Source organism: Rattus rattus, chromosome 5, assembly GCF_011064425.1.
Source record: "Rattus rattus isolate New Zealand chromosome 5, Rrattus_CSIRO_v1, whole genome shotgun sequence".
Taxonomy (NCBI): Eukaryota; Metazoa; Chordata; class Mammalia; order Rodentia; family Muridae; genus Rattus; species Rattus rattus.
The window spans coordinates 54049315-54073444 of NC_046158.1; the positions used below are offsets into that span (position 1 = coordinate 54049315).

Genomic DNA, 24130 nt, shown 5'->3' on the forward strand with positions numbered 1-24130 from the left:
ATGCTTTGTCTGAGGCATGGGGTTGTTGAGATCCTTGGAGACTCTTGACTTCAGTGCTTGCTTTTCATTTCTGGTGCCTGCTCCCTCTTTGTCTACAGGGCTTCCAAGATTAGCGGAATCCTGAGAACTGTTCCGTAAAGGAACTAAATCTGGATCTTGGTACATCATTGTCCTAGCAATGAGAAGCCCATTACTAAAAGCAAATTGAAAAGGAAAGGGTTTATTTAGTTTGTGCTTCCACATCACTATTCATTATTGAAGGAAGTCAGGACAGGAATTTAAACAGGGCAAGGAACCTGGAGGCAGGAGCTGATGCAAAGTCCATGGAGGGGTGCTGCTGACTGACTTGCTCCCCATGGCTTGCTCAGCCTGCTTGCTTCTAGATCCCAGGACAACGAGTCCAAGGACAGCTCCACCCACAATGGGCTGGGCTCTCCCCATCAGGGTCCACAGCTGATCTATGGAGGTGTTTTATCCATCGAGGTCCTTCCATTCTGATGACTCTACCTTATGTCAGATTGACATAAAACAAGCCAGCACAACTGTGTTGGGCTGTTCTCAGTCAGGGCCAAGTCCAGAAGAAGGTTCTTAGTATAGAATGTCCACCAAGCACTTACCACACAAAGAAAGCTCCATTACCATGGCAACAATCCACCTTCAACAGTCTAAGGACTATCAGGAGGCCATTGCCTCAAATCAGCCTTTTAGGAATCAGGCAGAATATTTTGTCAGGATATCTGAGGAATGAATGGAGAAATGTGGGCTTTGTGTTTACTTTAGGACCAAGTGACATAGTTGTTAGAAAGCTCCTGCCTTCACTACTGCCCCAGAGTGACAGGTAAGCACCCTCCCTATTTCCTGGCTCTTACAGATCTCAGTAAAGTTTCAGCGGTCAGAGTTTCTAGCCTCAGCTTTCTGAGAAGATGACAGATTGGCTGTGTTGCAAGTGGGGTTTTGTTTTCTGTTTTACAAATAGGGAAGAAACTGAAGGGATTTTGCTGTTTGTTTTAGAGCTGAGCTTCAAATTGGAACAGAAGCCAAGCCTCTCCACCCTAAACAAGCACTGCCTCTCACCTTCCACTTCAGTGGGTTTGGCTTTTTGGGTGAGGAAGTGGTGGCAAGACATTGTGGCTTTTGAAGATCCAGGTCTGCAGCTCATTGAGTGGCTTTGGGTAATATGCTGGTTAGCTGTTATCACCTTGACAAAAGCTAGAGCCAGAGTTACCTATGGAAGGAAAACTATCTGCTCTGGACTCCCCAAGACCAAGTTCTCAACACAAACAAGATTTATGTGCCCAGGGACAGAGGGTAGGGATTAGAAACAAAGACAGAAGCTAGAGGAAGAGGGAGGAGGGGAAGGGAACAAGGGAGAGGGGAGACAAGGGGAAATGGAGATGGGGCAGCAGTAGTTCTCCCAGAGTGGGACAAAGAACTGCCTCAAGATAGTAGACAGATGTGGCACAGCAAAAAAAAAAAAGGTTTATAAAGGTACAAGGGTATAAACCCTGTGTAAGGATTAGGTGTTTCATTTTAATTGGGTGTGTTAGGTAAGCCAAGGGGCCTTTTGATTGCTAGACTTAAATACTTAGATAGGTAGACCTTTGAAGTCACCCCAGAAGGAGGGAATGGCCAAATAAGGGAATAGACCCTGGGGGCTCCCTTTAGGAATGTAGGGTTTTTAGCAAGGCAGAGGGAATGGGAGAGAAGGGCCAGGTCTGCCAGAGCCATGCCCACCAAGCTCCCATTGGCCAGAGTCCCTTCAGCCTGGGAAGAGGGACCCTCTATTGCAGAACTGCCTCCGTCCATCAGGTTGGTCTGTGGACGCATATGAGGAGCATTTTCTTCATGAGTGAATTGTGTGGGAAGGCCCAGCCCATTGTGGGTGGTACCATCCCACAGTCAGTAGGCCTGGTCAAGAGAGGAAGCTGGGGAAGCCACAGGCCATCTCCAGCAAGTTGCCCTCTTCTGTAGTCTGCTAAAGTTCCTGCCTCAAGCTCTTGTGTGGGCTTGAAGTCCTGTGGTGGAAACTGAAACAACGCTTGTCTTGCTCTTGGGTTAGAGTTTAGTCTGAGCAGTGAGGAAACAAGCTGCGTTTTGTTGTGCGTCCACCAGTAACCTTCCTTCCTGTAGTCCCTCTACTCTATTTATACTGACAAGGCAGTTCAGCTTCCCTAGTTGTGCCCGCTAGCCTCATGGGTGTATTGATGATTCCTCCCTCTTGAGTTCTAAACAGCTAAGTGGGAGTAGGGGAGGGATAGTTGCCCTCCTTATGGACATAGGTCAAGTTTCACAGCACATTGGGCAGCTAGTAGGACCTTTATTCCTTACCTGACCAGAATCTCAGAGCAGATTATGATTTTTTTTTTTTTGAGCTGGCAGCTGCCAAATAGAAGCTGGCTTCAGTCATGGGCAGCAGTTTAAGGGAAGAATTCTGACCCCATGTTCCTCTAAGGCTGTTTGGCACCAAGGTTCCCTTGAAAACCTTGGGGTTGTACCTTTAAACTCAGGGAATTTATACTTTATCCCTAGTAAGGGGCCTTATGGTGTATTAACAGCCTCTCCTGACTGCATAAGGAAAGGGAATTCCGAGCACCAGGCCCTTCACAGGTGTTTCAGGGGTGGTGTTGCTCGATCCCTCTGCTTCTGAGGAATTGTATAGGAATTTCTCTGTTAATAGATGTCCCGAGGAACAGGAAATACTCATGACTACTCAAAGATGGCAAACCAAGCCTTTGTAACCCACAGCCATGCGATGCAGATCTCTGGACCACCCTATGTCCAAAGCCCTTTACCCAGCAGACTGCTTTCTCCTGACGCAAGGAAACTGGACATTGTCAATTTCCTTAAAAATTTCATTTGGTTCCAGTATTTCTTTTATCATCCTGGAGCAGTCTGAAAATATTCTTACTGGGTTTGGCCACCATGGAAGTGGGTCTCCAGCTTTCTTCTTAACTGACCATTCCTGGTTCATCTTCTTCCCGCCTGCCATGTGTTTCTGTTCTCTAACCCACTGCTGTTGGATAGAGGCTGACCATGTTTGGAAAGACTCCATCAACGTGTTTCTATGAGACCGTAGCTGTGCCTGTCGCTTCTAGTGTTACAAGTTGAGTTTTGACTCTTCCCCCAAAGAGACCTTGGATTCTCAACCTCTGGTACCTTGGACAGGAGGATATTTGCGATGTATTTGGAGAGATAAAGTGAATTAAGATGGATCCTGATCTGGCTGTCGCCCTGAAGGGGAGAGATTGGGAGATAGACACTCATGAACTGAGGTTTGGGGCAGGTTTTCCCCTCACAGCTATCAGGAACAACCCTGTAGATGAGTACTTTTGGATTTCTGATCTCCAGAGCTGAGATTTTTTTTTTTCTTTTGTGCAAGGCAGTCACTGGTACTTGTTTGCAACTGCTCTAGCGATCTAATGCATCCGATGATCATCGGTGAGACTCTTGAGCAGCTTCTCTCTTCTGCATGGCGGCCCCTAAGAAGAGCTCACTCATCTGTCTCAGGTGCCATGCTCAGCACCACTACATGAACTTTACATGTAGTAACTTGCCTAATCCTCCCAACACTACTGAGAGTGTTCCGAACTATGGATGAGAACCCTGAGGAAAGGTGCCGCTCAATAACCAACTCCAACTCATGCAGCCAGTAAGCATCTAGATTTGAGGTTAGCATTCAGGTCACCTCCCATGTCTTCAATACAAGTGTGTACTTTCTACATATTCTGCTTGCTGCGTAACCAGGGTGTGGATTATAAAACAGGAAGGAAGGGTGAAGGACAAGAGGGTAGTAATGAGAGCCAGTAAGTTTTGCAGATTGGAATCTGGGAGGGCTATGTTTTTTTTGTTTTTTGTTTTTCCTGCTCTCTGTTGCCCCTTGTTGATGGGAATGGGGAAAGTAGAATTAATATGACTTGGAGATGAAGCACTGAGGAACCAGGGACCATTCCCCAGATTATTGAGGGCAGGAGAGCTGGAAGCATCCATGATGCCCACCTCAGTGGGAGGCGCTGTTTTCAGAGGAGCTAGGAGAAAGGTGGCAGGAACCAGGGTCAGAGTTCCATCTGTCTCCCAAGGCAATCCCCTCGTGTAACCATCAGCAGTGTCCTGTAGTCCATCCAGGAGCTTCCACTGAGGTGAAAAATGCAAATCAGGTCTTGGCTTCAGTCCACTCCTCCTTCCTTTGAAAGAAGTTGCTGACATTCCCCTCCAGTAGGCACTGGGAGGATGTGGGAGCTGACAGAGCAGAGCAGACCATCCACAGGCTGCGGCTGATAAGAAGCCGCTGTTGCAGGCACATCAAACCCAAGTTGTCCTTGGGGAATCACTTCGCAGGAGTGAGGGTGCACCGTGGCCTGTGGAGGCCTGAGGACAATCTTAGGTGCCATTCCTCCTCAGGCGCTGGCTGCTGCCACAATGGGTTTTGGAGGCAGGGACTGTCATTGACCCAGGGCTCCCTGACTAGGCTGGGTTGGCTGGACTACCCTCCCTGCCACTGGGATTACAAATCTACGCCACTGCATTTTGTTTTGTTTTGTTTTGTTTTATGGGGAATGGGTTCAAGTTCTCCTGCTTGGCCAACATTACTACTGGCCGAGTTATCAGCCCCAGTCTCCCAGTCTAAAGCAAGGACAGTTAACAAAGGTGAGGTGTGCGACTGGTGTTATTGGTTTTCCCTCACTGCTGCCAGAAGGATATGTGTTGGGATCTCTTTCACTTGAATTTCCTTGAGCGTTGGCTGTTTAGCTGCCCCAGTAAGCAGAAAACCACCCTGCCCTACAGGGGCTCTCTTGTCTGTACTCCTTTTTCTGTCTTTCCTCCCCTCCCCAGTCCCAAAGACTACAGTTGCTGATTGACTTAAAGGGCACACAAAGGGGTATCCTTGCTTCTTGAAGTATCTCAGTGGCATTGTGCTCCATGAGAGATCAGGTTGGGGTGGGGGTAGCTGGCTGATGCTATATTCTTGTATTGTTCTTATCCTCTGTCCTGTTGCTCCTTTCTGTGATAGTCATCAAGGACCTAGCTGCAGAGAATGTTAGTCTTGTTCACCCGCTGTTGAGCTCCTGTGGAGTATTGACCAGCTAGGCAGGCCTACCTGTGAGTAGGGCATGTCTCCACCTAAGGTGGGCAGGTAACAAGATCGTACTCAAGACTGTGCTTTTAGGAAATCTGACTTAAACCAGAAAACTTGCTGAATCTGAAAGACCCAAACTGGTTTTTTAGAGAAGAAAAAAGAAATTAAGGTATGTTGTCTTCGGTTTTGACCTTTTACAGTTAACACTGATGTCGCTTTAAGGCAAGCGGTCATCTTTGTATGTTGATAATTACTTTTAGCTATTCAAAGTGGACAAATACAGGTTTTTATGGCATAAGCTTTTTAGTACTAAGTACATATAAGTCTTTAAAAATTATTTTATTTGATGGAAATGGTTGCTTTGCCTATGTGTACCACATGCATGCTTGGTGCCCAGAAAGGGCGCCTGATACTCTAGAACTGGTTGTAAATCACTGTGTGGATGCTGGGAATGGAGCCCTGACTGTCTGGAAGAACATCTAGTGCTCATAACCGCCGAGCCATCTCTCCTGGCTTTCAGTTGCTTGAACTGACCACCCTACTTAAGCTCTTTTTTTTTTTTTTTAAGATTTATTTATTTACTACATATAGGTACACTGTAGCTGTCTTCAGACACACCAGAAGAAGGCATCAGATCTCATTACAGATGGTTGTGAGCCACCATGTGGTTGCTGGGATTTGAACTCAGGACCTCTGGAAGAGCAGTCAGTGCTCTTAACCACTGCGCCATCTCTCCAGCCCCCTACTTAAGCTCTTATTTAACCCTAAGACCTGTTATTTGCTCTGGAGCTGTTGTAGTCAACTTAGTTGAATTGTTTCTTGATAAGTTTGGAAGAGAAACTTTTGTGGATAAACTTATTCCTGAGAACTATAATTAGGCTTTTAAAACAAAATTATTGAATTCATCTAATATAGCAGTGTGCTTTGAGGATGTTTTTAATATTGGAACTTGCAGTTAATTCATGTGCTGTGCGGAAGCCATGGTTCCTCTCCAGAATTGCACAGAAAACAACCAACCACACATTTTGAGGTGCAGATAGCTTGCTTTATTATTATTATTTTTTAATCTCAAGGAGGTCCAACATTTATAACTACCAATTGAACATATGCTGGCGTGAAAAAGACTACATCGAATCAGTAATTTTTTATGGGCAGTTGGTAGTATGGTTTTAACAACAGCTTCATTGGTGGTGATGCTTCTCTTATTTTGCTGTGGCTCAGTGCTTGGTTGCCCAGTTTCCAGTGAAATTTAAATTTAGAACTACCACACGAGGCATCTGCTGCACCGGGGACCTCCAGGAGTTGACGCTGCTCTGGCATAAGAATACATGAATGGCTTGGTTAATCGAGGGGATGGCCAGGAGATGGTACTTTTCCCAAGCCATCCACGCACTCTTTATGTCAGAGACAGCGTGCAGTGAGCGAACAAAGTGTTGGCCGTTACACTTTGCTCTGGTCATGTTTGTCATGATAATTTTAAGTGTGACATCATCAGAGAAAACGTAAGACATTAAAGTGCTGCTTACAGGAGGGTAGATGCAAACATCACCAATGCCTTACGTTTCTGATTCAGTAGGTATCAGTGCACATGTCAGGGACATGTACAGCAGCATCCTTTCTTAGGTGGATAGGACATCTTCAGTGGGGAATTTCTCAACCCACTGAGGCATACTTAGACATCAACAGTATGTTGAGGCACAAAGATTGGTTAAGTATCGGCAGGGTATTCGCTCCATAATCCATAAGAAACTTTCTCCTACCAACAGTTAGTTTCAAAAGTTACAGTGTAAAATGTCATAAAATAAATGGTACAAAACTTTATAACCGTGAATCCGGCTATATACAGTATGTACATGTCATTAGCAAATATTCTCAGGTCAAGTATGAAAGGATCGAAATGCATAGTTTTGGAACTGTGACTCGTTCAGATGGATACGAAACTACTTAAAATATTTACAGATCAGAAAGATTAGTCCATGTGAATCATTTGAGAGAGATTGTGAATGAGCATAGAGTGTTAGGGCCCCCGCCCCTCGGCCCTGGCCCTCTTACATAGAGCGGATATTAATATTCACAGTGGCAGAGTCAGATCCAAATTCATTCCCTAAGCTCAGGGTATAAAGTCCACCATCTTGTTTCTGTACGTCCATGATGATGAGGGTTGTCAGGTCGTCCGTGTTTTCAATGTGGAATCTTCCTTGTTGTTCTTGGCTCTGGATTCTCCTTCCACCGCAGGACCATGTTATTTCCGGAGTAGGGTCCCCAGTGAAAGCACAGGCCACTGTTAGAACTTTGCCTTCATCAATGCTGATGTCAGAGGGAAGAGCTTCAATTTTAGGTGGAATTCCTTTATGAAACAGCAACGGAAGAGTTTTAGGATCACCGAGACAAGAAACCCCATTCGCTCTCTATCGAATTTTAATGCACCAAGACAGTGGTTCTCAACATGTGGGTCTCGACCCCTTTGGCCAACTCGTACCTCAAAAATATATTTACATTATGGCTGTGAGAAATTATGGTTAGGGAGCAGCAACGAGAGTAACTTCATGGTTAGGAGTTGCCACGACCTGAGGAACTGTATTAAAGTACTAGGAAGGTTGAGAACCACTGCTCTAAAACTGTGCTGCGCTACATGGCTTTGTCTACCTCTACCGGGAGTTTTTGTGGCTCACCTCTTCCGCCTGCTTTGAGCATTCTACTGGTAGAGCTTTCCAGTTGTGTCACACTAGATTTTCCCATAAAACTGCTGGAGCTCATTTCTACAAAGGACTCTTGCACGGAGGACATGCTTTGGGCAGACATGCTCGCAAACTTCATTTCAGTCATGCTAGCGCTCCCGCTGCTGAAGCTGCTGAAGGATGCCTCCTGCTTGGAGGCAGACATTTGGACTGACTGAGACGAGAAGCTTCCTTGCAAGCTCATGTCACCGCTCGTTTTCAATACTACCTCTCTGGGTGGTTCTTCCACTAGAGCTGCGGAGCATAGCAGATACGCAGGGGACATCAAAGACATCTGGTTATTTGGTGACATCTGACGACGATGACTTAACGAGAATGAAAACTTAACGCACACAGAAAACACAATCCGAACAGTTGGCTGTCGAAGCGTAAAGCAAAGACATATATACAAACGTAACAGTTGCCAAGAGCTAGCCAGCTCGATGGCTCCGAGAAACGATCCTTAAATTTCTACTATCGCATGCGGGTACCAGAAATCGATAGGAGAAAAATGATTAACCGTATATAAGATGATTAACATTTGGAATACCCTGGGAACTCTTAGAGGGCCTTACTTCCAAAATTTAACTTAACCAAAATTTCCATTTAGACAAACTGACGATGAGGATGAATTCTGCACAAGATACCTGTCTCTATTACACATGCAGGTTTCCTAGGTCTTTTGAGAGTTTTCTGTGCCTAAGGCACCAGCGACCCTCACTTCGCCCCCTGACATCTTAGGGAAAATGGCAAAGGTGTACTTACGAAGCACTGTCAAGGAAGCTGTAGCTGAACACTGGCCACGGAAATTTTTGGCCTTAACTGTGTACTTTCCGCTGTCACTTACGGATGCATTTCGGATCTCAAGAGTGTACACGTTTCTGGAGCGACTTACACTGATATTTGAAGAAATGGAAATCTAAAAAAAAACAAACAATAATAATGATAATAGGAAAGGGGCATTGAAGTCTTTGGCTAGGGATGTGATATTTTAAATTTTTCTCCAATAGATATTCAAAATGTAAACTTACTGGCAGGTTATTTTTAAACCACTCAATTTCAGGGGACGGCTCCCCGCTGATCTCACAAGAGAAGAGAACATTTTGTCCCTCATTAATGTTTTGAGATCTGGGCTGTGAGATGAAGCTTGGCGCGTCTGAGAGTTCTTTGCTCAGGGTCAAGTCAAACTGACACTTGACAACTCCCTGGCTGGTTTTGCCTATGCAGGTGAGGATTCCCTCATCTCTGTGACTGGCTTGCTTGATAGTGAGGGTTTGGTCACTGCCGGATACCCCGTATCTGTATTCTTCTGAATTAGAAAGCTCAGTGCCGTTCAGGACCCATTTCACATCTGTGGCCCCAACAATGTTGGCTTTCAGGGTCACTCTCTGCCCACTGGTTATGTTCATCTGGGTAGACAGTGCTTTGATCTCCGAGTGAGTTTTGACTTCTTCTGATGCCTGTGACGTTTTGGTGACTTCTTCGTGGACAACGGATTTCTCTAGGGAGGCTGCTGCTGACTTCTTGACCTCTTCAGCAATCAGCACTTTGGATGCTTCCTCCTTGATGGCCAATGTTTCATGAGATTTTACTTCTGACATTTTGATTTCTTCAGAAGTTAGGACTTTTTGAGAAATTTCCTGCTGGACACTTTCTTTCTTCTTGGCTGTAACTTCAGAGGTCTTCTGGGTTGATACTTTCTGTGCCTCTGTGTCTTTTACAGCTAAAAGAGAAACCTCTGTAAGTAGACTTAATTGGAATGTGACTTTTGTCAATTCTACTCTGTGATGTAGTCAAAGTGTCAACTTCTATACAATCTGTAGGTAACACCAATTCTCATTTCCAGCTGTAGAAAATCATGACTTTTGAGATTGGGTCTCATAGTTTCTTAAACTAGATTACATTAAGATAATTTTACAGGGGGTTAGGGATTTAGCTCAGTGGTTGAGCGCTTGCCTAGCACGCACAAGGCCCTGGGTTCGGTCCCCAGCTCCGAAAAAAAGAAAAGAAAAAAAAAAAGATAATTTTACAATGTGAGGGGAAACATCTTGAGCAGAATAGGCAAAGATTTGGATTAGGATTTTGGAGATTTCAAGCAACTGAGAAATTACCTTTTGCAAGACTGAGATGACCTAATTTTAACTGGGATATGAATGTGGCTCATTTACTAAGCGTGTGCTCCTTGGAAAATGGCAAGCACAAAAGACTGAGAGGAACTACCATGCTGTGTATTCACTCAGTTGTATTTATATAATTTTATTTTTTGAACCAGGGCCTCATGTAGCCCAGGGTGACTTCAGATTCATTGTACAACTGAGTCTAACTTCCTTCCTCTCCTGCCATAACCCCATGTAATGGTTCCAGGCTAGAGCCCCTAGACCTGCCTGACTTTATTCTTAAATATTTCTGTGAACAGATTCAAGGTCTGTGAGATCGCATATGGCATTTATGGAAGCATGTACATCTTTTATGCTATTATTATAACTGTAAATCTGTGTGTCTAGATTAGAAAATGTTTAGAATTGTGTATGTTTGTGTTCAGAAACTATTAATACTGCTCTCTGGAACACATCAGTTAAGAACAAAACTACACACCTTTTATTGTTAGCTTGCAGCTAGAGGACACAGATCCAGCAGAATTTGCTACTGTACAGGAGTAAAGTCCGCCATCGGAAGTCTCAGTCTTGAGGATTTCCAGGATGAATTCCTCTTTGTCGTTAGAGAGTTTGTATTTACTGCTTTGTGCAAGAGCCTGTGGAAAGCAAGTGATTGGAGTTTTAAACAATAGCTTAATATGGAAATTTCCTTAGGAGGTGTGGATGAGTGGGGGAGGCATTAGATTTTTTTTTCTAGAAAATAAAGGACATTTTAGAATTGGTTACCTTTCCATCCTTCGTCCAGGTGACAGTTGGCTGGGGCTCTCCAGTAACTTTAATTGCAAATTTGGCAACACTGTCTGAAGAAACTGTTGTATCCCGAAGCCCAGTAACAATTACTGGTTTTGAGGACACTGATTCAGGAGCTATTGGTTCCTGCTTCTTGGCTTCTGCTGACTCAGCAGTTTTCTGAGCTGGCTTCTTTGCTTCTGCTGACTCAGCAGTTTTCTGAGTGGCTTTCTTGGCTTCTGCTGACTCAGTAGTTTTCTGAACGGATTTCTTGGTTTCTGTTGTGCTGGACACCTGCTCATGGATACTCTTGAAGGATTGTCCAGTAAACTGGAAGCTGGTTTTGGAGGTTCCTCCTTCACCAGAGACCTCACAAACATACTCCCCGCAATCAGATTCACTCAGGTTGTGAATTTTGAGTTCGTAGGTACCGTCCGCTGAGTAATGAAACTGAAAATGCCCATTTTCCTTGAGTTTCTTGCCATCTTTATACCAGGCGACCTCTTTTGCACACAGCGCACTACTTTCAACCGCACAGGTCAGCTTTGCGATGTCTCTGGAAGCTTCTGCTTTCAGGGACTGAGTTATCTTCGGTGGGGCAGGGACCGGAAGCTGTTGACCCTTCTCTGTCGGCTTTGTCTCCGTGGGTGACACGGCTTTTGGATGAGAAGCTACGAGTTCTGGAGATTTCACTCTTTTGGGAGACTTCACTGTTTCTGGGGACTTTACCCGAGGCTCTGGGGACTTGACTCTGGGTGGTGATGTCACAGCCTTTTCAACAGCCTTGGCCTTTTGCACGGTCAGCGTGAACTGTGCTTCTTGCTTCCCGTCAGTGTTTTCGACTACCACGCTGTAGTTGCCCTCATCAGAAGCCTGCACTGAAGAAATCTCGAAGGTCGATTTGTACTTGGCAGTGGTCACTTGGTGGCGAGCAGAAGTACTCACCACTTGTCCTCCACGCAACCAGGTCACGGTAGGTACCGGCTCCCCATCGGTGTCGCAGGAAAACCTTGCAGACTCACCTTCATGGACAGTAATGGACCGAGGCTTTGTTAAAATTCTTGCCGCCAGTGTGGTCTTGATCTTTCTGACTGTGGCTTTTTCTTCCAGTGACTTTTCCTCAGAGGCGGCACTCTTCATCTCTGCAGAGACGTGATGCTCATAGGATGAGAGGCTTTCCCTTGTCTCTGTCATTTGTGACTTCACTTCCCTGACCGAAGAAGCGGCTTCCATCTCAGATGTCCTCTTGAATGAGGAGACGGCATATGCCTCTGTTTTCGTCAGTTCAGGGAAGACTGACTTGGGGACCTCCTCGTCTCTGCGCTGGGAGGCATAGGTGGTGTAATGTCCACCAGTTACATCCAGGGTTGCATAGTCAGAGGCTTCGCCTTTGTAGTTGGTGCACACGGCACGGTAGGTTCCACTGTCCTCCGTCTGACAGTCCAGAATCTCCAACGTCAGGACCCCGCTTGTGTTGGTGTAATGAATCTTACTGCTCTCTTGGAGTTCTACACCATTGTGGTACCATTTGACCTCAGCAGTTGGCTTAGACTGGACATTCAAGATGAAGCGTGTGTTTTGGCCACACGGAACCCTGTGGGACCGCATCCGCAGTGTGATTCGAGGGGCGTGGTCCAGGGTGAAGGGCTGCTGACTCAAAACCTCATACTTCCTCTCCGATGTCTTCTGAGTCTTTAAGGCAGCCTTCATGGACTCGTACCTGGAAAAGATATCAAATCTTGCAGACCTCTCGAATCTTGAGAGGGATCGCTCGCTAGACACAGGGCTGGGAGAACGTGGACGAGTTCTCTCTGGGGTAGGAGATCTTCTTTCTGTGTCGTCTTCATATTCCTCAGCAGGTTGTGGACGGGACCGGATCAGCTCAGACACAGGTCTCATTAGCTCGATGTAAGTCGGAGACAGGGAGCGTCGGCGTCTCAGTAGTCTGGACACAGAGGAGGACGATTCCCTTTGAGCCCGTCTTGAGATTTCATATTCCTCTTCGATTTCGGTTATCTCGGTCACTTGCCTCTGTCGTTTTGATTTCTTTTTAGACTTTTCTTCCTTCGACATGTAGTCGAGCTCACTTTTGTATTCTGAGAGACGCTGGGTGGTTGTCACTGGCCGCAGCAGCTCCTCTTCCTCCTTCTCAGCCATGATCCTCTGCCGTAGCTTCGGCTGCCTGTATGAGGCTTGGGCATGCCGTTCCCGCAGCTCTGCATAACTCGTGCTGGTTTCTTCCCTTGTCGGGATGTGATAGGTCGAGTACCTGAAGTCTCTTCTCCTGTCCTCCGCCTTGACATGAGCTGGCGGAGAAGAATAGCGCAGGCTAGAAAGCTCAAAGCGGGGAGGGCTTCGGCTGGGGGGTGAAGCTGAGAAGCCCAGCTCAAGCTCTTCTTCCAGACGCAGCCTCTCTTCCTCCGTTCTCTTCATTGCCAGGTAGTCATCGATAGGGAGGAGGAGTTCCTCATCTGAGATGTCACCCAGAGAGCGCCTCCTACGTCTATAGTAGTAAAGATCGTAGTCAGGGGAAGGGGTACGCCGTCGGGCCGGCCTCACCATTTCCAGATCATCTTGGGTCAGTTTGGGGATGCGCCATTTAGGTCGGTATTGGTCAGTAATGCGAGGAAGAGGCATCACATAGAACTGCTCCCACCTCGAAAGGCGGATGCGTTTGGGCCTTTTCTGGACAACTCTGTCAAGTTTCCCGGGCATTTCATATTGATCCCGGATCTTCTTGTACCACTTCATGTCAGACATGGGCACGAACTGCTTAATGCGCTGGTCTTCTTCCACCGTGGCTTGTTTGAACCTGCGGGGCTCTGGGACTTCGTAAGGCATGCGGAGTTTTCTCTCCTCTTTCTTTTCCTCCGTCTCAAGTCGGTATTCTCCCTTGACAGTCTTGGTGCTCACAGCTGGTTTATAAAGAATGGCAGCTTCCCTTAGAGCCTCTTGGGCCACCGGAGTCAATGGCACAGTTTCGGTTCCAGAGAGAATTTCAGCCATCCTCAGTGTCTTGTCGATCTGTTTTTGCACGTGGCGCTCACGCTCCTCCTTAGTCTGGAATTCCTGCTTGACATAGCGCAGCCGGTCTACTTGTAGGTGAGCCTGGCAGCTGGTGGATCCGGCCGTGTTTGTGGCCGTGACTCTGTAATAACCCGTGTCTTCGGGCAAGGTATCCCTGATATGCAGTGCGTAATAATCTAAGCCTTCATGGACAATTTCAATGTGGGGCCCCAGGGACAGCGGCTGGCCATCTTTCTCCCATTTTAATGTTGGTGCAGGGATGCCAGAAACTCTGATCTCGAAGCAGACACTCTGGCCTTCGTGGCACTCGGCGTTCGCCAGCAGCCGCTTGAACATGGGTCTGAGTGTGGTTTCTGTCGGGGGTGGATGTAAAGTCACAGTCAGTTTTGCCTTACAGCTGTCTTCACCGTGTTTGTTCCTTGCCACAACGGCGTATTCGGCATCGTCATCTGTGGTTACACTGTTGATTGTTAGTTGATAAAGACCCTTGTCGGACTCAAACGTGTATTTCTTGTCGTCATCACCTGGCTTGATTTTCTGACCCGATTTATACCACGTCACACGAGGTTCTGGGTGGACGGTAATAGTTACCCCAAAACGGACATTTTCACCCACATACGCCGTCTTGTTGTAGAGAGGCAGGGTAAATTCTGGTGGCCTTTCCAGGAGCCGCATCGCGTCTGTTCTGCGCTTGACTTTCTTGGTTCTGCGGCAGTAGTAGTCATAAACTTCCCTCACGCCTTTAACGAACAGCTCAGCATAAGAGCTGTCTTCCCCGTAGTCATTGACGACTTTGCATCTGTAGGTCCCATCATCGAATTTGGTGATATCTTTGACATACATGGTGGCCACTCCATCTTCATAGGTGATTTCGTATTTCTCACTGTTTTCCAGCTGTCTCACGCCGAAGTACCAGGTCACCTGGGTAGACTGATCATAGTTTTCGATCTTGCATACATATTTGACATAGCCGCCCTCTTCGCCAATGGCGTGCATTATTTGCCCAGACACTGGGCCAATTTCAATGGATGCCACTTTAACTTTAGCCACGCTCACTCCCCTCTGAGATCGTATTGCGCCCCCACAGGAAATTCGGGCTGCCGACACAACCATATTGAGGTCTTTCTTGATCAGGGTGTGGTAGTACCGCCGGTGTCTCAGTGTTCTGATGACTTTAGTACTGACTCTGTCGATCCTCTGTTTCAGCCACGGGTGCTTCAGGGCCTCTGAGGCTGTCATGCGAGATTTCCTCTCTTTCACCAACAGCCGGTCAACAAAATCCATTGCTTCAAGGCTAATTTCTTGGAATGCTTCTTCATCAAAAGTATATTCAGCATTCATGATGTTCTCAATCATCTGTTGGTTCGTTTCAGCCAAAAATGGGTTGATTCCACTCAGCAGCACATACACCAGTGTACCAAGTGACCACATGTCTGTGGCAGAGCTGACAACATCGTGCTGGTGGACTTCAGGGGCGTAGTATTCAGGGGCAGTGAACAAAAGCCTGAAGTTGTCTCCTGGCTTCAGCTGACGTGCTTGACCAAACTCTATTATTTTAATAATGGAGTTCTTTCTTGTCTGGTAAATGATATTTTCTGGCCGAATGTCAAAGTGGCCAATATTCTGACTATGTAAGAACTCCAGTGCTTCACAGACCTGGCGGACATAGCTTACAATTTCTCTTTCATTAAGTTCAAAGGCACTCGTATTGATGCGTTCAAATATGTCCAGTCCTGATATAAATTCAAAGATCATAACCAATTCTTCCATGCTTTCAAATGATTCATGGAGGTATAAGATGTTTCTGTGCCTAGCGATGTTTAGAATGGAAATCTCTTTCTTGACTAAAACCTGATCGGTCCCTTTCACTTTAACAAATTTGGCCATGAATGTCTTCTTCGAGGATGTTTCAACACAACGGTGGACGATTCCAAACTCGCCACGCCCCAGATCTTCAGCTATCATGTATTTCTCGTAGAGTTCCTTAGTTTTGGAGTGTGATGCTTTAGTCATGGTGACTTCTCTGGTTTCATCCACCTCCTCATCATAATTCATAGCTCTGGTCTTATCTTCTTTGGTAACGGTTGGTTCTGAGGGCTCCGATGGCTTGCTCAGGCCAAATTTATTTTCAGCTATTACTCGGAACTGGTAGCTTGTTTTTCCAAATAAGTTGACCACGGTGTAACGTGTTTCTCGGGCCTGTCCCACGCGGAGCCATCTTTCTGCAGTAGTTGCACACTTTTCAACAATGTAGTTGGTGACTTTGCTGCCACCATCAGAAGCTGGCTCTGTCCAAGTTAAGTTGACAGAATCTCGTGAGACATCGCTAACTTTGACACCCCTGGGTGGGTCGGGGACATCAGCAACATCCAGTTCAACTGTCTTTTGATCAATTCCAAATCTGTTTTTAGCACAGACGACATAGAAGCCAGCATCTTTTCTCTCCACTCCATTGGGGAAGACAAGTGACGTGAAGGATCTTGTGACAATCACTTGGTAGTGGCCATTATTATCAATGAGATCTTGTCCTTTCTGCCAGGTGATCACAGGGTCTGGTTTACCACTGAAGGGGATCTTGATGCTGACCACTTCCCCTCGGAGAGCATGAACTGCTCCCATGCCTTCGAGAGTCTTGGGCAAGTGTATCTTAGCTGGAACTATATCAAGGTAAAAGAACAAAGAACATGATTTAGCAAGACTTCATAATACTTGGCCCCACAAATTAACAATAGGTTGTCTAACACCAGACCAATGGTCAGAGATTTGTTTTTTACCTTCCACTTCCAAGGAAGCAGTGCCAGACACGGATCCCCCTTGGTTGGTAGCTCTGACTTGGTACACCGTGGCATCATCGTCTGTGACGCTTGCAATGATGAGCTGGTGGTAGCCACCTTTAAATTCTTGAATTCTGTACTTGAGTCCGTCTGCGATAATTTCTTTGCCTTGTCTGTACCATTTCACAATAGGCTTCGGGTGACCGGTCACCTTGCAGACCAAAGTGGCGTTGCTCTGGTACCTTACATTCAGGTTCCTCAGCTCCTCCTTGAAGTGTGGAGCCTGAATCGGGACGTCAGATTTTGGAGTGACAGGCTCTGATGTTTCACTCCATTCACTCTCTCCACCCAGGTTTTCACATTTTACACGGAACTCATATTCAAGACCTTCAATAAGGTTTTGCACGGAGAAGACGGTTTCTCGAATTTCTTCCGTTGTCACAGCAATCCACTTGTTTTGCTTCTTCTCGCGCTTCTCGAGGTAGTAATTTCTGATCTTTGCACCTCCGTCGCTCGCGGGTGGCTTCCAAGCCACAACGCAAGAATCCTTTGTGACAGCAGTGATGGTTGGTTTACCAGGAACGCTTGGCTTTTCTATTAGGAAATAAAAAGATTTGCCATGTTTAAAATAGCTTTATTTGAAAAAGGGATCTCATTTAAAATAAACAGAATTGCTCCAAAGTGCTGTGCGACTACAAAGAAGGGGATAGGGTATGCACATTCCCCTTTAAAATACAAAAACATTCAATTCAAGCGAGAAAGATTATATGTTATCTGAATCTTCCATTTCCCCCTCAAACTTCACTTCTGCTCACCGAATGGACTCTTGATGATCACCACGGAGGCGACCTCTAGTGGCTCACTGATGCCAAAGGTGTTCTGAGCCGAGACTCGGAAATAATACCCGGCATTTTCTGTGAGGTTCACAATTCTACAAGTTGTCACTGAGATGGCTGAAGACACCAATTGCCATTCAGCACCTTCCTTGGCCTCACACTTCTCCACCACGTAATTGGTGATCCAGGAGCCGCCATCGTCAGCGGGCGGTTTCCAGCTGATCACCACCGAGTTCTTGAGTAGTGCTTCAATCACAATGGGTCCCGTAGGCTTGTCTGGTTTATCTGTTGAGAGAAAGCACAGTTGCCGTGGGTTTCACAGTGTGTCCCCCTGAGACCTCTAAAAGGAAACTCACTTCTCGAAAGCAAAAGCCAAATACCTTGTATTTCCACGTCTAGGGTGGCATCAACCGTCCCAAAGACATTGCTGAGTTGCACCTTGTATTTCCCGGCATGGGTCTTACGCTGGACATTCTTCATGACGAGATGGGTATAGTGCTCAGTGTTTTCAATGGTAATGCTTTCTGAATTTTGCAAAAGTTTCTGGCCATAGAACCAAGTCATGGCAGGTACCGGGCGACCAATGTACATAACATGGAGCCGAAGCGTAGATCCCACAGCACCATAATACTTCTCTTTGAGCGGGTAACCGGGATGGAACTGTGGTGCGGCCTGAAGAAGCAGCTTACTGCTGGTTTCTACTTCTCCGACTTCATTAGTGGCTACGCATGTGTAGACGCCTTCATCTTCTTGTTCCTCTGTCATTACTGTCAGAGTGTGTGTGCGCCCATCTGAAGACATTTTGTACTTCCGGCTTTGTACGAGCTCTTTACCAAATCGGTACCATTTAATGTCGGGAAGGGGCCTTCCAACTATCTGGCATGAGAGTTGAGCGGCTTCGCCTAACTTGGTGGTCACATCGGCCATTTCCTTGCGCACTCCTGGGGCTTCTCCGGCTGCACATGATGAAAGAGTATGTTAGACGCGTCGTCACTACTGAATTTGTAATCTGTTTGTGCATGGCGGTAATGGATTATCCTATTGACTAAGCTTTAATAGGTGCTATGATGTGCATCTAAGAGTCCTCTATGTTTCTAGGGCCAGATGGGAAATGGTGATTAAGTGAACGCATCACCCTACTCTATCACATTGCAACTTTCTATGATTGAGAAGGTATTAGGATGTAGTGTGAGGTTTTGAGGGAATGAGTCTCCTGGCCAGTTTACAGGATTCTTGTCCTTACTTCCGTTCACTGAAGTGAAGTATGTTTGTTAACCTTCCAAATCTTGCTAAGAGTTGAGAAAACCCAAAAAGCCTTATTGCATCAGAAGGGGAAACTGCTCAGGAGAAATGCTTAGGCCCTGTAGTCTAAGTTAAACTCCAGCAGGCTTGATTGGAGACCGGAGTTAAAAATTGAGGGCTTTGACAAGCATACGCATGTAAATAAATTTGGTCAGAAGCCACCCTAAATACAAAATGCCAGCAGGAGAGTTTAACTTAGACTGTAGGAAGAGTTAGTTTCCACGGGTTTCGTTTGTCACCCACAGAGAGAGAACCTTGATCTACTTACATGTTAGTTTTGTCTTGACAGACATAGCTGTTCTCCGTGGTCGGCTGAGCCCAGTCTCGTTCTCGGCGAATACTCGGAACTCATATTCAGTCGCTTCTAGCAAACCTCCGATGGTGAACTGCCTGTCCTTGATCCGTTCCTTATTGCTCTTCTTCCAAGCACTGTCCCCAGACTGTCTGTACTCAACCCAGTAGCCAAGGATTTCTTTGCCACCATCACATTCGGGCTTCTCCCACTGGAGGGTGACACTGTCTTTGGATATCGAAAGAATCTCGAGTTCTCCTGGTTGGCTTGGCTTATCTGAAATATTCGAGATGATTAAGAAGAGAATTAGGTTTACTGGTGGAAAACAGGCAAAGGCGAAAACTGGCTTGCTCCACAGTTTTTTTATTTTTTTTGGTCCCATTGGGAAACTCTTTGCTTACCGAAGGGATCTTTGCAAACAACGGGTTCAGAAGCAGGGCTGGTCTCGCTAAGGCCAACGTCATTCTGTGCGATGATACGGAATTGATATTCCGCATCAGGAACAAGGCCAGTGACTGTGTACATAGTGGTGGTGATCTGGGTTTTGTTGTGTCTGACCCACTTGTCAGTGGACGTCTCCTTGCGTTCAATGTAGTAGCCTGTAACTCGAGAGCCACCATCATCTTTAGGTCGAGACCATGACAAGCTGACGGAACTTTTGGTCACATCGAGTACTTCAGGAGGATTGCTTGGAGGTTCTGGTGGATCTATAAACACAAGTGAGAAAGCATACATGGGGATCAGATCTTGTGAGCTGGCAGTTGTAACTTAAGCAGTGTAAGCATTCAAACCAACTTTTCTACCTCTGTGGCTGAAAGAGCACTTACTCAGTGGCGTCTTTGGTATGACTGGCTCCTCAGATTTCAAGGGTTTGCTTATGCCAAACTGGTTTTCTGCTGAGACACGGAAATGGTATTCCACATTTTCTTTGAGGCCTTTTACTACCAGAGATGTGCCTCGGACTCTGGAGTCAATGGTATACCAGGCAGCCTTAGGTACCTCTCTTCTCTCAAGGATGTAGCCCAGGATGTCAGCACCACCATCGTCAGCAGGAGGTCTCCAGCTGACCCTTACAGAGCGGGCTTGTATGTCATCATATTCGAGTGGCCCTTCTGGAGTGTTGGGACTTCCTATCACCTTGACCTTGATGTAAACTGTCTTCTTGCCACATTTGTTCTCCAGGACCAAGTCATAAGTTCCAGAATCATTTCTGTCTGCTTCTTTGATCACAAGCTCAGTGTGTGTTTCAGACGTTGCGATCATGGCACGCTTACTAACGTCTTGGCCTTCCTTGGTCCATTTACATATTGGGAATGGTTTTCCTTTGATCGGTATGGTAAGCCTGATGACTCCACCTTGTCGCACAAAGACCCCTTCCTGGTATCTTTCATCAAGTTCGTAGTCAGGGTATTCTGAGGAAAAAGGAAGAATTACAATTCATATATATATTTTTTGAATGGCAGGTAGGAAAAAGTCATAAGGCAATTCTAGCAACAAGTAAGCAGTCATGTATTTTACCTAGCATCTCCGTGACTTTGACTGTTCCTGGTACCTCGGCAGGCTCTCCAGGTCCACCAGCATTACAGGCTAGGACACGGAACCTGTATTCAGCGCCCTGAGGTAGGTGTGTTAGGGTGTACTCCCGAATCTTGGTTGGGGTGGTGTTACATTTGGTCCATTCACGTTGATCTACCTTTTGCATTTCTATCAAGTACCCTGTGACTTTAGATCCACCTTCGTCTTCTGGAACACTCCAGGCCAGGGAAACTGATGTTCTGGTTGTATCTGTAACTCTTGGATTTTGTGGTTTTCCCGGTGGAGCTAGGAAAAAAAGAACAGACAAAAAAAAAAAAATCCTTGTTACAGTTGCTGCAAAGTTATATATTGACCGTGCTGTATAACAAATTCAGTGTGTTGTTGAATACATAGACTGTTAGCACTTTTGGTTTTTACATTTTTGTATTCTGTAGTTTTGTTGTGGTGGTGATTCCATAGCTGAATTTCTCAGAACTCATACAGCTGCATACTTTAGAAGGATAAGTTTCACCATATAACAATTGTATCTCAACAAACTTGGTGTATACTAAAAATATTTACCAATTGGATCCATGGCAACGGTGGGTTTGGAAGGACGACTTGGTTTTCCAGTCCCTCTTGCATTAATGGCTGTGACCCGATGTTCATATTCTAAGCCTTCAATAAGGCCAGTGGATCGGTACCGTGTCATAGTCACTGGTACTTTATTTACACGGACCCATCGATCAGCTCTTACTTCTTTACGCTCAACGATATATCCGGTCACTTGGGAGCCACCGTCATCTTCAGGTGGATACCAAGTAAGTGTCATGCCATCACGGGAGATGTCAAATATCTGTAATGTTTCTGGAGGTCCAGGGATACCTGTAGGAAGGCAGAAAAAAAAAACAAACCAATATGCCAACATGAGCAAAGGAATCCAGTTTGTGTGTACTGTGGTTTCAGTTGGTATTTTAGATGCTATGAAAGACAAATGACCATTTTCCCAGCACTTTCACTTGTGCCTTTTCCATTTTTGCTGTATTTATAAATATTGACTCAGCACACATTTTATACTTTCCTCTATTGGGTTGTCTATAGTTCCTCCCTTGCATGCTTTTTCTCTTCCTCCCTTTATTTCTTCTTCCATTTTTCCATTCTTTTTTCCTCAAACTCCTTTTCTTTCAACCAAGTAAAGAAGGTTAAAAAAATAAATAAATCTAACACTGTCGAAAGCTGCCGAGCACGGCTGTTTAGAAACCGTAGGAGAACCCAGGAGTTAATTTTACAAGCTGTATTTCTGCTCATCAGGGGAGATAGGCTCTAAATTCAGAGTCAGCTATAGGGAAAATGGTGGAGGAGTTCCAGAACTTACTGATGCTGCTTCGGCATTCAATGACCTCAGACTGCAAGTATGAGCCGATCCCGAAGCGGTTTGTTGCAGCCACGCGGAACACGTATTCATTTCCTTCGGTGAGTCTGGTAAACTTAAATGTTGGTCTTGTTACAGACTCGGAAACTGGCAGCCATCCTGGACGATGGGCGTCACGCTGTTCTACCACGTAGCCACTCAGTGGAGCACCGCCATCCAATTCGGGAGGTTCCCAGGATATAGTCACTGAGGTGGCATCAACTTCATCAATCTTGATGGGCCCAGTTGGTGGACCAGGCTTGTCTGAAAGGTGTAGAAATCGGGAGGTGAATTTTTACTTCAAACCAAAACTGGGGATTTAACCATTGGACGACTAAATGGTAACCCTGCCAGACATACTTACCGAGAATAATAACTTTTATTGTCTCTGAGGTGGTTCCCGTAACATTCTTCAATTCGAGCGTATATTCTCCAGTATCTCTTATAGTGGTTTCACGGATGGTTAGCTTGGTGACTTTAGTGTGGGTTTCCACGGTGACACGCTCCGATTCTCTCAGTTTAGAACCAGCAAAGAACCAGGAAGCAGTAGGCGGTGGACGGCCAGTGATAGGTATCACCAGCTCGATTGGTCTGCCAGCTGGGACATGGATGGTCTTCTGAGGCATTGTAGAAAGGTCAATTGTTGGCAATACTGTAAGAAAGAAATCGGGCATTTATTCTCACATATGATCTGAAGAGGGAGTGTCCTGAAACCTCAATGTTTTCATTTATTTTGCATTTATGCGGGTGTTCAGTACCTACCTCTGAGGTCTTGCACAGTCACTGGTGTGACGATCTCCCTTGGTTCCGACACACCTTTCTCATTTTGGGCCCTCACTCTAAACAAGTACTGTTCACCTTCATTCAGGGAAATCACGGTGTGCTCTAAGACCGTGGGCTTCAAAGTGACAACTTTCATCCATCTCTCTGTGCCGGCCTTGCAGGCCTCAAGGACATATCCAGTGAGTCGGCTGCCGCCATCATAGAGTGGTTTCTCCCAAGCAAGAGTCACGGTGGATTTGGTGACATCAACCACTTCTAGTTTTGTGGGCACCAGAGGTACTTCTGAGACGAGAACTGCATCCGATGTTTCACAAGGCTCCCCAATACCATAGATGTTTTCTGGGAGCACTCTAAAGTAGTACATGGTTCCCTCGACGAGTCCAGATATTCGGTAAAGAGTCTTGCTGCATTTGGTGGTCACTGTCTTGAAAGCTCTCATGGCAGCCTCTCGCTTTTCAATAATGTAATTGTTGACTGGAGCACCACCATCAATTGTGGGGATTTCCCAAGTGATGGTCACAGAATCTCTGGAAACTTCTTTAACATTCACTGAAGGACAGGGACCAGGAGTATCTAAAAAAAAAAAGATCAGAAGGAATGATTCATACTTACTTTTTATTGCTCGATTGATACTTTGTGTCTATGTTACAGGAAAATATAATCAATGTTGGCCTCTTCTACTGAGGTAATCAATAATAGGCCAAGGTGTGACTTTTTGTGGTCTCTACTTGCAAATTAGCTCAACCTAAGAAAGTTGCTTACCATAGACTTTAACTAGGACCGTTGCTGATTTCTTGCCAGACTGGTTTTCGGCTTCAATTGTGTACTTTCCAGCATCGTACCGATTAACTTTGTCCACAATGAGCAAAGAGTAGCTCTCCGTGTTGTCAATAATTGCCCGGTTTGCAAGGTCAATGCCTTTCTTGCTCCACGTGATGACAGGAGAAGGTCTTCCGGATACGGACACCATGAGGCGCAGTGAGGCTCCGGCCCTGATGATCACGGTCTTCTTCAGATCATCCGCAAGCTCAAGGTCTGGGATTTCTGTAAATACGAAAACGCAGTCAATTCACGAACAGATGGGGCAAGAAAACAACACCTGTGAGCGCTCCCGCGTTCAATACCTAGTCTTTCCACCGGCTCAATCTCAGCAGTCGTCTCGCTGTAGTCACTCGTACCCTTCGCATTCACAGCAGCAACCCTGAAGGAGTACTTCTGGCCCATCTTAAGGTCTGGCACAGTGAATTCGTTGTTTCTTATTGTGGCGTTTGTATGCACGCGGCACCATTGATCCGTGTCCTTCTCTTGCATTTCAAGGACGTACCCTATGATGTCAGTACCACCGTCATACATGGGTTTGGTCCATGCCAAACTAATACTGCGCTTGGTGGTGTCCACAACTCTCGGGGCAGAAGGTGGTCCAGGGGTGTCTGAAATTTAAAAGAGATAAAGGCATTGCACAAAGGAGGAGACTTTGGGAATGACAGTTTTGTTTTCAAGATTCACAGAGGCAT

General features: G+C 45.9%; 1 protein-coding gene across 5 annotated transcripts in view; it reads right to left on the minus strand.

The window, feature by feature from the left end:
• Window positions 1-6097: 6097 nt before the first annotated feature.
• The window catches only part of Ttn (titin), a 268818-nt gene continuing 250785 nt past the window's right edge, over window positions 6098-24130 (minus strand). For all 5 annotated transcript variants that reach the window (XM_032903541.1, XM_032903540.1, XM_032903538.1 and 2 more), the window contains 20 exons: window positions 23741-24046; window positions 23379-23660; window positions 22596-23189; window positions 22198-22485; window positions 21798-22097; window positions 21005-21307; window positions 20426-20728; window positions 19735-20319; window positions 19309-19614; window positions 18884-19183; window positions 17694-18269; window positions 17293-17598; window positions 16478-17071; window positions 10905-16360; window positions 10674-10826; window positions 10387-10543; window positions 8823-9514; window positions 8557-8710; window positions 7747-8046; window positions 6098-7421 (listed from right to left, as the gene is read on the minus strand). In XM_032903541.1, coding sequence (XP_032759432.1) covers window positions 7123-7421; window positions 7747-8046; window positions 8557-8710; window positions 8823-9514; window positions 10387-10543; window positions 10674-10826; window positions 10905-16360; window positions 16478-17071; window positions 17293-17598; window positions 17694-18269; window positions 18884-19183; window positions 19309-19614; window positions 19735-20319; window positions 20426-20728; window positions 21005-21307; window positions 21798-22097; window positions 22198-22485; window positions 22596-23189; window positions 23379-23660; window positions 23741-24046 — 12254 coding nt within the window. In that variant the 3' untranslated portion in view covers window positions 6098-7122. The remainder of the gene's footprint in view (window positions 7422-7746; window positions 8047-8556; window positions 8711-8822; window positions 9515-10386; window positions 10544-10673; window positions 10827-10904; window positions 16361-16477; window positions 17072-17292; window positions 17599-17693; window positions 18270-18883; window positions 19184-19308; window positions 19615-19734; window positions 20320-20425; window positions 20729-21004; window positions 21308-21797; window positions 22098-22197; window positions 22486-22595; window positions 23190-23378; window positions 23661-23740; window positions 24047-24130) is intronic.